General features: G+C 33.4%; 1 protein-coding gene and 1 long non-coding RNA gene across 2 annotated transcripts in view; one reads left to right on the forward strand and one right to left on the reverse strand.

Annotated features, from left to right (window-relative positions):
- nhlrc2 (NHL repeat containing 2) overlaps positions 1-13802 on the forward strand; it is a 28600-nt gene that overhangs the window by 4670 nt on the left and 10128 nt on the right. The window contains exons 3-8 of the mRNA XM_051123640.1: positions 2326-2781; positions 4152-4273; positions 4404-4533; positions 10541-10625; positions 11093-11324; positions 13498-13620. Of these exons, the coding sequence (XP_050979597.1) occupies positions 2326-2781; positions 4152-4273; positions 4404-4533; positions 10541-10625; positions 11093-11324; positions 13498-13620 (1148 nt within the window). The remainder of the gene's footprint in view (positions 1-2325; positions 2782-4151; positions 4274-4403; positions 4534-10540; positions 10626-11092; positions 11325-13497; positions 13621-13802) is intronic.
- LOC127173718 (uncharacterized) overlaps positions 10522-13802 on the reverse strand; it is a 34662-nt gene continuing 31381 nt past the window's right edge. The window contains exon 4 of the long non-coding RNA XR_007828793.1: positions 10522-10661. This is a non-coding gene — a long non-coding RNA (uncharacterized LOC127173718). The remainder of the gene's footprint in view (positions 10662-13802) is intronic.

Below are 13802 nucleotides of genomic sequence, written 5' to 3' on the forward strand. Positions count from 1 at the left end.
TTCAAAATATGAGTACATGAACACAAACATAATATCTAGAACTGCTCTGAAAGTCACTTCATGAGCATTTTACAGATTCTTTTGAGAAAAACTCGTCATATATACAAACAGAAATCTACAGGTCTTCACAGCAACCCGTCAAAATAAAAGTTTGGTTTAACTTGAAGAAACCATGACAGAAATATATTACTTTAATGTAATGATAGTAGTACTACTACTACTACTAATAATAATAAAATTATTATTAAAACATTATTTTATAAGGAATATTTACTAGAAAAATTATTTATAAATCAAATAGTTAAAAAAAAAATAAAATCAATTAATTTAGTTTCTTTTGATTATTAAAATTTAATGGAACCATTAAAATGGACTCAATTTGGTGAAAATAAAACTGAATTTGAGAAAAAAAAACATTTCAAAGAGCCTTAAAATTCTTTTAGTAAATTGCTGTTAAATTGCGCAAGTTTCATGATTTCGATTTAATTAGACATGCTTTCAAATGAATATTTTTTTTTTTTTATTTAACCAATAAAACCGAGAAAAATGTCTAGAAAAATTAAAACAGAAAAAAAATGAATCCAGAAAAATTAAAATGGAAAAAAATAAAGTGGAATTTGTGAAAAAATTAAACAGATTTTTTTGAGCCCTAGTGACAGGACATTGTCAGTCCCTTTTTGTAGGTTTATGTTCCCTCGTTCACTGTGAATCCTATTGGTCTAAACACCGTCCCTACATCTGTATATTAAACATGTCATAATTGACTGCTCACAAATTCGTTATAGCTTGGTTGACAGTCAATCGGTCGTTACCAATCATAACGTCAAATCCGGCATTCTGTCCGACAAACAAATCAGACAGGAGAGTAGATTAAGTTCAGTGGACTTAAGCTTGAGAAATTGTGTGCATTGACGGCTTTTCGTGGTTGAAATAGAATACTTTCTGATGTTCATTCATGTTTTTTTTTGCTTTAAGTAAAGAAGAAAAGACTATCATTTCACGTGTCGATTGATTTAACAAGCTGTCACAAAACATTAAAAAGCCACAAAACAGTATTTATTGTTTGAATTTCTTAAAAGCTGAGACCTTGTTTTACACCAGAAATAACCTGTTCTGTCTTTTCTGTCAGCATGTTGTCAGTTTCCTCTTTGCTCTGTCATTTGCTCATAATGTGTAGTGCGAGAGTAGTATTGTTTGTTGGACACAGTACCTAAGGAGGGCGTTTTTTTGCGAATGGTAAATTGGCTATTTTTATGCCTTATCGTTCAGCATTACCTCTTTCATTGTAGACAGACAAATTACTTGTCGCTGAAATCAATGTTAAACCGTTTTTGCTGCTTTACCTTTTAAGGCTTCTATGTAAATGACCTGTGTTATGACTGGCTAACCTCTTTGCATATCTAATCAGTAAAAACGCTCCTCCTAAATGTTTTTCAGTGTCAGTATGATGATTTCTGCTTAGTTTCCAGTGGATGAGTGGATAAGAGTTTTACAATGGAATTGTTGCAGCATGTTTAGTACATTGAGGTCTTTTATAGCAAGTAAAATGCTGTTTTTCCATGTCCTCTTTACAGACATTTTTGTTCCTGATAGACTTTGTTGTTCTTTTATTGAATGTTTTTAAAAAGGAAGGAACTGTGAGTCATGAAGAGTGAGGTTCAGTACTGTTGAAAACATTCAATGCGCTGACACACGGACAAAAGATGGTTCTCTGGGATTTTCAGTATTCAAGGACTTGGATAAAACGTTTCAGAAGCATACACCAACGCAACATGCATCCACGCATTGTTTGAGGAGATAAGAATGAACAGCTTTGTGTAACCTGAATAGGTTTTCTTTGAACAAACAAAAAAAAAGTGTCCACAAAAATTAGGCAAAAAATAAATTTAAATAAATAAATTAGAGACTGTTTTCTTTTATCATCCCCTTTTGATTTGGGTTCAGATCTTGATGGATTAAACATTTATTATTTCATAAACGTTCTTTATGCACCTCAGGAGTAAAAAAAAAAAAAAGTTCTACGAAGGCCAGCAAGTTATAGTAGGTAAAAACTTTTCTTTTTCATCCCCATTACAGATGGTCTTCAAAGAGAGTATCAAGTTCTAGTTGATAAAGCAGTCTCTTTTTATTATTATTATTTTAATTAGATTTTTTGAGCTGCTTTTGGTCATCCTGGAATTCTTTGAAGTCTAAAACAGGATATGATTATTTTAAGAATGTCAAAGTGCAAGAAACATTTTGGGATGCAGATTTGTTTTCAATGTCTTTTTTCATATCTTGCATTTTTTTTTTTTTTTTTTTTTTTTTTTTTACCCATCTCTGCAGATGGTCTGGTTGTCGTAGGTGTGCACTCGGCCAAATTCCCCAATGAGAAAGTCCTACAGAACGTATGCAGTGCGGTGTTAAGATATGACATCACCCATCCCGTAGTGAACGACAGCGATGCCCGCCTGTGGCAGGATCTTGAGGTGTCCTGCTGGCCCACCCTGGTGCTGCTGGGACCCAGGGGGAATCTGCTTTTCTCCCTGGTGGGTGAAGGCCATCGAGAACAGCTCTTCCTTTTCACTGCTGCTGCCCTCAAGCACTATAGAGAACTAGGGCTGCTCAAGGACCATGATGTGGGAATTAAACTGTATAGAGAATCCCTGCCCCCTTCCATCCTCTCTTTCCCTGGGAAAATAGCCATGGACCCCAGGAGCAAGCGGTTGGCTATTGCCGACACAGGACACCACAGGGTACTGGTGATCTCCAATACCGGGCAGGTGCTGCACACTATAGGGGGTAAGACCTGTTAATACACACTTTTTAAAGGAGTACTTCACCCAAAAATAAAAATACTGTCAGCATTTACACCCCCTCATGTTGTTACAAACCTGTATAAGTTTCTTTCTTATGTTGAACACAAAATAAGATATTTTAAAGAATTTTGAAGAACCAAACAGCTGTTAGTAGGGGAAGAAATACTGTGGAAGTCAATGGGGACCATCAAGTATTTGATTACCAGCATTCTTCAAAAATTCTCTTTTATGTTCAACATAAGAAAGAAACTCTCAATTTCTAAGAGCATAGTCGCATTAGAAAATTGCCATTTTATTTTCAGAACTTGTTGTGTTTTCATTTTTTTTTTTTCTCAATATAATTTGACATGTTGAGATCAGCTCATTATTTAATTATTATTAAAATAATAATTAAAAAAAAAAAAAAGGACATACTACCATTCCAAATTTTTGGGTCAGAAAAATATATACGTTAATTATTAAGATATATTATAATAAGGTTAATTAGATATTAATGATATATTTACATTAGTAATTAAGATATATTATTAAGCAAAGATGCTTTAAATTGATCAAAATTGGCAGTAAATAATTTTTACATCATTTAAATACGGTTTCCAAAAAACTATTAAAAGCACAACGGTTTACTGCTGATAATAAAAAATAGTATTTCAACAATAAATCTGCGTATGAGAATGATTTCTGAAGGATCATGTCATACAAAAGACTGGAGTAAAAATGTAGCTTTGCCATCACAGAAATTACATTTTAAATTATTTTAAAATATAAAACAGTAATTTTAAAATACAATAATATATGTTGCTGTTTTTACTGAAAAATACAGTTAAAAATGCAGGCATGGTGAACATAAATATTTAAAATTGTTAAAAAATATATTTATATTATTATTATTATTATTATTATTATCATTTTATATAAAATGTACGCATTTTATTTAGTTGCAGTGTAGTTTAATGAATAAAACACTAATTTGATTTATTTAGGATTAGGGTTACATTTATGTAATTTATTAATTCTACTAAATTGCAATAATATCTATAGAAAATGCATTATTTATTTATTTTTTTTAAATAAAACATAATACCAAAAGTACAACTATGCAAGAGTGAATGTATTTACTCGAAAGAAGAACGTTCTTTGTAGCCGTTTGGGTGTTACACCCTACAATAAGGGACAAATTGCATCCGTTCTTGAAATACCGTTCTGTTCCGTTAAATGCAGGATGGTTCCATGAAATTAGGGTTTCCAACTGCCCCACATATTAAGTATAGAATGGCTGCTAATTTTCTTTTTGGTGAATGTTTTGAGGCTATTTTAGTCTACTTATAGACCGTTTTATCTTTGCCTATTTAGGTCCCTCGAGTGGGAGACAAGATGGAAATTTGTCCGAGGCACAGTTCAGCTCCCCACAAGGGGTGTTCATAAAGGGAGACACGGTCTACGTGGCTGACACTGAGAACCACCTTGTTAGAAAGGTAAATCAGCAGAATCAGGTCAAGCTAGTTCTCTTGCTGGCAACTCTAACCTAAATTCACTCTGATTGATGCTTGGAAAAAAAACACTTATGTCTATGCTCAAAAGAATCTGATGTTTTTTCTTCTCAAGATCAACCTTTCAGAAGGAAAAGTCTCGACTTTAGCTGGCATTGGCGTTCAAGGCACAGATAAAGAAGGCGGAGCACCGGGACCAGAACAGCCAATCAGCTCTCCCTGGGATGTTACCCTTGGCAACGCAGGTACTTTTACTGGTCATCGTCCTTCAGCATACTCTGCTCCTTCCTTTAGAATTAGGGTCACTCTGTCTACTTTATTTCTGCCTTGCTCATAAAATTTAATATCTTGTGAATCTGCGTTTCATTATTCTGCCGGGAGCGTTTTATACATCCCCTTTTCTCCCTCTCACATCTTCTCTCTATCTGTCTTGTCCATCTTGGAATCTTTAATCAGGTTGTTCTTAGAAGTCTTCGCTTTGTAGATACCACACTCGCCTTTGATTTTCACAAGTGTGTACGGTGAGGGGTGCAAGAAGATCTTTGTTCTGCTAAAATGCCCTCTTGTTGTTTGGAAGCGGCCCTGGAGTAAATTGCACGGTCTGTCAGTTGCTAACCAGAGACACAGAGACGAATGTTGTGGAGTTGCCTGAGTTAAACCCACAACACCAAAGATAAAGAAGGTGATATGATCAGAAAGCACTCATGTGGCTGTGGTTTCTGATAAATGGTGCCTCTAACAAACTGTTTTTTGTCAGATTGCCTCTTTTTGTTTTGCGGTAATATCTTTACACAGAGCGGCCCTGGACAAGATGTCCCACAGGTCTAGAAAATTAAATTTAACATGCTTCTAAAACATAATTAAAATTCCTGCTTTATATTTTAAGGCGTTATTAAATCAGCCTGCATTATTCAGTCATATCGTTCCATTAAACAACCAAAGAAATGGATGTGGCCAGCATTAGCTGAGAGAGACGTTTAAAGTGGTCTGTGCGGTGTGTGACTGATTTAGTCAGCGTGTGTTTGGAGCACATTCATTGATGGTCCCCGCTGTGCATTAGGTCTGTTCCCTGAACAGTCGGTTGCTTTCTTGCAGGTTCTCCTACTAAGAAAATAAGATACCGCTGTATCCTGTTCTTTTATGCATCTGCTGTTTTGCTTCATGCCAATTTACTTCCACTTAATTCCATTTAATTTGCCTTTCTTTACTTTTTCCTCTTTTCCTTTTATTTTTCTTCCTTTCTTGTCGTTTAATGCCAGTCATTTTGAACGTTTGATTTAAAGTGGTCATAATATCTGAATTTTCGCTTCTGAAATAAAAGCTTGCTCCAGTTTAAAAGAACATTTATTAACTACGGCACAGAAGCTGCTCGTTCCAGATCATTTGATTTCTGAAGTTAGAAAGTTGAATAAATTAACATAAGGTCATCTACATTTACACATCAACGATGCCTTTTCTATGTTCAGAAGTGATTAAAAAAAGGTTAGGATGTATAATGTTTTTCCTAAACACAGCAGATGAAATTTTGTACTTTTTTTGCATGATTTTTTTTTAATACTGTAGTGTTTACAGATAGGTAAAGAAAATATATATATATTAGGGGTGTAATGATGCACAGAAATGATGGTTCAGTACAGCAGCAGGGAGAAAACTAAACAGAAATTTTAATTAAACAGTGGTTACTGAACAAATTGTCTTTAAAATAAATACAATTATCATTCAAAAAAAGTCTCGATGCTGTAAACTGAGCTCTTTACTTGCACATTAATATAATATTAAAGGCTACAAACAACAGATACAAAACTATTACATTCAATTGGTGTTCATTTTTAGATATAATAATCAACACTCAAATAAAAAGGTGCAAATACCGAAAGATTCTATTTACACTGTAAAAATAGAAGTACTTTCTTTTTATATAACTTGGTGCATTCAGTGCCAGATATTTGCAACTCAGTATTGTAGTACGTTATAAAACAGTATGCAATAATAACGTATAGAGTGTAAATTATAATTTTTATTAAAATTATTAAATGGATTCTACCTTATTGTAAAAAATAAATTATGCCCTTCTTACACTTACCCCTGATAAACAACTGTGAGGCACTTTATTTTCCACTGTTCAATTATTTTCTGCATTTTATTGAAAGTTAATGCCTTTCTGATGTGAAAAGAGAGAATGAGTTTGGCAAAGGGTGGACTTGAATTCTGGTCGATCATGTCAAAAAGTCACTGCTACGCGCCTTACTGCTTACGCCACTAGAGTCGTTGTTTAGCAAGTGTCTTTTGTAACGCTGACTAGTCTAAACAGACACTGGTGGGCAGAGTTAGTGTAAATGCCGCCATAAAATATAAAAAAAAAAAACATAGCATATGCATTACGTTTGCATATACGTTTTTGCATTAACTTCTAAATGTAATTACAAAATTATGTTTCTATTCCAGTTCGTTGTTGAAATATAATCATTTACACAGTGACTGTCATAACTTGTTCTGATGACAGATTTATTTAACCATATGTTAAATAATCAATCACTAACAGGTTAAAGGATTAGTTCACTTCCAGAACAAATTTACAGATAATTTACTTCCTTGTCATCCAGGATATTCATGTCTGTCTTTCCTCAGTCGTGAAGAAATTATATTTTTTTTGAGGAAAACATTTGTGGAATGTTCTCCATATAGTGGACTTCTATGGTGCCTGTGAGTTTGAACTTCCAAATTGCAGTTTAACTGCAGCTTCAAAGCCCAGGAATCCCAGCCAAAGAAGAAGGGTCTTATCTAGCGAAATGATTGGTTATTTTCTAAAAAAAATGTACATTTGATATACCTTTTAACCTCAAATTTTCATCTTGTCTAGCTCTGCAATGCGAATACTCTGTGCACTCTGGTTCAATACAGTTAGGGTATGTTGAAAAACTCCCATCTCATTTTCTCCTCCAACTTCAAAATCGCCCTACATCGCTGCAGAAGTACCAACCCAGTGTTTACAAGTGAACGAGCAAAGAAGGTCAAACACCCTTTACCAAAAAAGATAAAACGGCGATGTAGGACAATTTTGAAATTGGAGGAGAAAATGAGATGGGAGTTTTTCGACATACCCTAACTGTCTTGAACAGGAGTTCACAGTGTATGCATGCGCATATGCATCACAGAGCTAGACTAGATGAGCATTTGTGGTTAGAAAGTGCCTAAATTGTAATATTTTTATTTTTATTTTTTTTAGAAAATAACCGATTGTTTTGCTAGATAAGACCCTTATTCCTTGGCTGGGATCGTTTAGAGCCCTTTGAAGCTGCATTTAAACTGCATTTTGAAGTTCAAACTCGCAGGCACCATAGAAGTCCACTATATGGAGAAAATTCCTGAAATGTTTTCCTTAAAAAACATAATTTCTTTAAGACTAAAGAAAGAAATGACAAGGGGTGAGTAAATAATCTGTAAATTTTTGTTCTGGAAGTGAACTAATCCTTTAAGTAAAATATAATAATTATACAAGGTAATGTAGTGCAAATATTTAAGCAAATATTTATGTGGTTAAAATACTAATTAAACAATTACACAAGATCTTTCAACATACCTTTTTATTTTATTTTATGCTGTAACTAGTAGTAAACAAAACACGTTTACTCGTGCTCTGCGTCTATACAGTCACACCACGTCAAAGAGCATCAAAACAGCATTTGTTTGAATTTTGTGATTAAAATCAACAGAATTTAAAAGATTTATAAACTTTATTTCTTATCAGAAGTAACAAAACACAGAACTTTTTTATATTTACACTTTTATCACGATTATTGGTGGTTAAGATATTGTGTATTTGCTTTATTTGTCATGTACACACGCTTACCAAATTCGAAAGACGTGTACCTAAAATTTGCTGTACGAATATGTGTATCATTACACCCTTATGTACATGTGTGTCCGTTTGATTTATATATCCTGGTGGGGACTTAAACCTGAATACAAACACACTCATGGGGACTCCTGTTATGGTGGGGACCTAAATTGAGGTCCCCATTGGTACAAAAGCTTATAAATCATATAGAATGAGTTTTTTGGAGAAAGTAAAAATGCAGAAAGTTTCCAGTGACGGGTAGGTTTAGGTGTAGGGTGTTAGAAAATGTTTTTTGTACAGTATAAAAACCATCATGCCTATGGAGAGTCCCTACAAGGATAGCTGACCAGATGTGTGTGTGATTTGTTTTTAAGAAAATGGGACACTCAAGTTGGAGGAGATTCTAGAAACAACATGCTTCTTGAAATTCATTTCTCTGTATATAACAGATCAGTATCTACTGTAATATTTACATTTTCCCCCTTCATCATTCATAATATTTCCATCTGTCTGGATTGTATTTGCCTTTCTTCACTTGTTTTCCACCTTGAACTTTAATTATAATGTGGAAATCCTGCAGCATGTCTTTGTCATTCATCAGATTTCATCTACTTTGGCTCGTTTACCTTCCATCCATCTCGGATCCCTTTGAAAACCTGCGTGAGGAGAGTTGTGTTCCCTTCCTCTCCATCTCAATCTTTTCTCCCTCTCTTTTCCTCACTCTTTCTTTCCCTCTGTCTCACTCTTTCATGAATGCGAGTAGTTAGGCTCCAGCCCAGAAAAAGAAATTGTCTCTGATAAGCACAGGACCATTAGAGGTCTATTGTTAGACACATGTACAGAGCACCTCATTTCTGATTCCTTTAAAGAGAAATTGCAGCGCAGTGCTCTCAAGTATTATTGCCCCTCCACACAGTATTTAAACTGGTAAGTAAGGTAAATTCATCAATTCAGGTCACTCTGTGCTGGACACCATAACATGCTTTTAGATTTCCAGTGCTCTAAAGCATTTTAGTACTTTGTCTTTTGCCACATTCCATGAATAAAATACAACAGGGTCACATTTTTGTTTATTTTCATTTATGTATTTTGTTTTAATTCATGTTTTTATTTACATTTACTATTATTTATTATTATTTATGCATAATGTTATATATACATTTGAGGTCGAAAGTTTAAATACACCTTTCGGAATCTGTAAAATGTTAATTATTTTACCAACATAAGAGGGATCATACAAAATGCATGTTATTTTTTGTTTAGTACTGACCTGAATGAGATATTTCACATAAAAGATGTGTACATGTAGTCCACAAGAGTAAATAATAGTTGAATTAAAAAAATGACCCTGTTCAAAAGTTTACATACAGGATAATTCCATGCAAAGTTTTTACCAAAGGTTTTTACTCTACTGATAGCACAGATATCAACATTTGGTGGTTCAAATACCCATGTGAAGTCTCTCTTAAAGTTTTTAAAGCATTTTATTTTTAGTGCATGATTTTCCATAGTCTGGTAAGTGCTATTTTCAGGCTTGTCACATCCATAACAGTACACATTCCTCATAAATAGACACATCAAAATTAAAATAAAGCAACAATTATACATTGTGTGAAGAGCCACCACTTCTCTATTTGTTGAGGGACTCGTATGGAACTATTACCGAAGGTTCAAATGCTCACTGATGCTTCAGAAGGAAAAACTGTGCATTAAGTGCCGGGGGTGAAAACTTTTGAACAGAATGAAGATATGTTACTTTTTCCTTATTTTGTCTAAATATCACTATTTTATTATTTAACATTGACCTTCAGAAGCTACAGAAGATACTTGCATGTTTCCCAGAAGACAAAATAAGTTAATTTTACCCTGGTCTTTAAATTTCAAAAGTTTTCACCCCCGGCTCTTAATGCATTGTTTTTCTTTCTGAAGCATCAGTGAGCGTATAAAACCTTCTGTAATAGTTGCATATGAGTCCCTCAGTTGTCCTCAGTGTAAAAAGATGGATCTCAAAATCATACAGTCATTGTTGGAAAGGGTTTAAATACACTAAAAGGCTGAAAAACCAAAGAATTTGTTGGACCTGAAGGATTTTTTTTAAAAAACAGCAGGCAGTTTAACTGTTCAGGACAAACAAGGGACTCATGAACAGCTATCACTAAACAAAAAAACACAGCTGTGGATCATTCAAGTAACAACACAGTATTAAGAATCAAGCATTTTGAGATAGAAAGTTGAGGTACAAGGATAAAATGTAATATGAAGATTATGTGAGTTAGAGGTTGACAACTTATTTACTCTTGTTTCATGCGCACTTGACTAAGAATTAGTTCTGTTATTTTTAGCAAGATGATCAACAAATGTTGTAAGCATGCAAGCTATTTACTATTTGATAGCGTGTGTTTGTGTTTATGCAGGTGGTGATGTGTTGTGGATAGCCATGGCAGGAACGCATCAGATCTGGGCTCTCTTCCTAGAGGACGGGAAGCTTCCCAAAGGGAGGTGAGCTCTTCTCCCTGTGTTCTCCTCATGTCAGTTCTGTACAGACAAGGCAGCGTTCAATTAAAGAGGCCACGGGACTGCCCAAGTGATGTCATTTTCTGGGCAGCCACACAGTTCGCTGTTGGCGGAAATCGTTCTGATCGTCCTGATACAAAAAGATCTCGTAACTTGGTGTGCTGTTCCCGAATGTAATGCTTTTTCTTCACACTGTAGTGAGCACTGATAACAGCTTAATATATCAGAAAAAGAACATCCGGGGGGAAAATATAGTTTTTTAAATATAATGATTTTAAGACTTTCTGGCACCATTTGCCAGAGGTTTGCTCTTACATGCTATTAGTTTCTAATTGCAGTTATTTTGTCACAATTCTGGCTTTTGTTTTCGAGTCAGCGGAATTAAGAGCAGTAACTGTTCCATATAATCATTCTAATCAGACGTAACCATCTTTATCTAATGCCTTTTCCAGCAACAGCAAAAAAGGAACATGTGTGCGCTTTGCGGGCAGTGGGAATGAGGAGAACAGAAATAACGCGTACCCTCATAAAGCGGGTCTGGCTCAGCCGTCAGGCCTGGCTCTTGCCCCGACTGAGCCCTGGGAGTGTCTCTTTATCGCTGACAGTGAGAGCAGCACCATTCGGAGCCTTTCACTGAAGGATGGAGCAGTCAAACATGTGGTGGGGGGAGAGAGAGACCCTCTGGTAAGCTCTCACTACCATGTGTACAGTGCTGAACAGATTAACACTAATAAAGTTCAGTGTGACACATTTTTTTTTTTTTTTTTTTTTTTTTTTTTGTTTGTTTTATGCACCCCTATAATACTTTAATATAATAAAGTGACTTTAATTATATTGATGCTAAATTATATCTAGTATAATAGTATATAAACAATAATGCAGTAACACATATCTATTACAATATTTAATTAATCTTTCGCCTTATTTTTACATTTTTATATAGTTGTTTTATTTTAATGTTAGTTTTTTTAATGTGCTTTTGGTACTTTTATTTTTTTAAATTTTTAATTTAATTAGATGTTTTTATATATATGTTTGTTTGTTTTATTGTTACACGTTTTTATTTTAAATTTAGTTTTTTCATGATTTCATGATGTGCTTTTGGCTTTTTTTTGTTTTAGTTTTTTTTTTTTTTAAATGTAATTTAATTAGATGTATTTATATATTTTGGGGGGGTGCTTTTATTTTTAAATTTTTATATAGTTTTAGTTTAATTTTAGTTTTTAGTTTATGTGCTTTTGGCATTTTATTTTTTAGGTTTTTATTATTATTATTATTATTATTATTATTATTATTAATGTAATTAGATGTATTTGTTTGTTTATTTATTACTTTTTTTATATAGTTTATTTTAATTTTAGTTTTTTTTTTTAAGTTATTTTTATGTGCTTTTGGGCTTTTATTTAAATAATTGTTAATTTAACTAGATATTTATAATTAACTAGATAATTTAACTAGGTATATTTATGCTTGTTTGTTTGTTTGTTTGTTTATTTTATTTTATTTATTTTTTTGCTTATGTCATTTTAGTGCTTTAACTTATTTAATTTCACTTAGCTGCCAAGGCAACTCTTTTTATTTATTTATTTTTTTCTTTTAATATTATATTTTGTCTTTATTTTATTCTATTTATTTTTATTTCAGGTATGACATTCATTAATATTATTAAAGTCACTTTTAACCCCCCCAAAAAACAAGAATAATTTAACTATATGTATTTATTTGTTTGCTTTTACTTTTTTATATAGTTTTATTTACATTTTTGGCCTTTTTGGTAATTTAATTAGATGTTTTTATATATTTCTTTGTTTTTGTTTTTATTTTTACATTTTTATATAGTTTTATTTTATTTTTCTAATTAATTTAATTAGATGTATGTATGTATGTATTTCCTTTTGTTGTTTTTGGTCAAGTTATTATTTGCTTTTGTAACTTTTTCAGCATTTCTATTTTTCTTTTTTTTTTCTAATATTATATTTTAATATAAACATAAAAAAACAATACTATGGATAAAAAGCTCACTGTGTAGCCCAAGTTTGTAGAAGTTGTCATTTTAAGCAGGCTGTTTATAAGTAAATTAAAGCTTATAAACCTATATAAACAATAAATTCTTGAGGCTTATTGCTTTATTTAAAGGTGTTAAAGTAATTTTACTGAGAGGACACTGCTCTTTGGTCAAGCAGACCTTAATTTCTTCTGATCAGTATCAGATAATTTCTCTCCCTACTGAGCATTTTGTCTTCCCTGCACATGCTTTATAAGGAAAGGAGTGTAATGTTGCCCAGTTGACGTTAGGAAAAAAACACCACATGGAGAGATTTGAATTTTTATGGGGTCATAAATTATCACAGTTGATTACATGCCACATTTGCATGCGGTGTAAAGCACTTTTTTGTGCAAGTTTGTTTGGCACTACAAGATCCCAAAGCTTACTGTAATGCAGGGAGACATTTAATAAATGAAGTCATGGAGCAATTTTTATCATCTAATGAACCTAGGCGATTTAAATGAGACACTATTTTTCTCCATTCCTTGGAGCAGTCGAGACATTTTTCAGATCTGCTAGATTTCCTTTGAGTAGACTGTTTTCTTCTGGCAGAGAATGAGAATGGATTGGGTTTCGCCATATTTGGTCACTGGGATTAATGAGCTTTTTTTTTTTTTCTTCCCTTGTGATGTTCACTGACTGACTTTGTACATTAGACCACCGCAGCGCTGTGATTGAGTAACTATACAGAAAAGGCTCATTTATACGTTCTCAAAACTTTGCTCCAAAGCATAACGTTGTTCGCATGGGTAAGTGGTCAAGAAATCATGCATGGCCTTTAAAGATGACGTTTTCTCTTTGTTTGAGCAGAACCTGTTTGCGTTTGGAGACGTTGATGGTAAAGGCATAGATGCAAAACTGCAGCATCCATTAGGAGTGTGCTGGGATGAGGGCAACAGCCTCCTCTATGTGGCCGATTCTTACAATCACAAGGTCAGTCTTTTTTATATGTTGATTTCTTTTCATTTGTTGGTTACAGCCAGCATTTGCATAAATGTATCGAACTGTGCCCCAATATATATTTTGACACAGAAGAAAGCATTTTAAAGTGTAATTTTTAATGAAAGACTTCCTAAAGGGATAGCTCACCCAAAAATGAGAATGACTCATCTTCA

Source organism: Labeo rohita, chromosome 12 (assembly GCF_022985175.1).
Source record: "Labeo rohita strain BAU-BD-2019 chromosome 12, IGBB_LRoh.1.0, whole genome shotgun sequence".
NCBI classification, from domain to species: domain Eukaryota; kingdom Metazoa; phylum Chordata; class Actinopteri; order Cypriniformes; family Cyprinidae; genus Labeo; species Labeo rohita.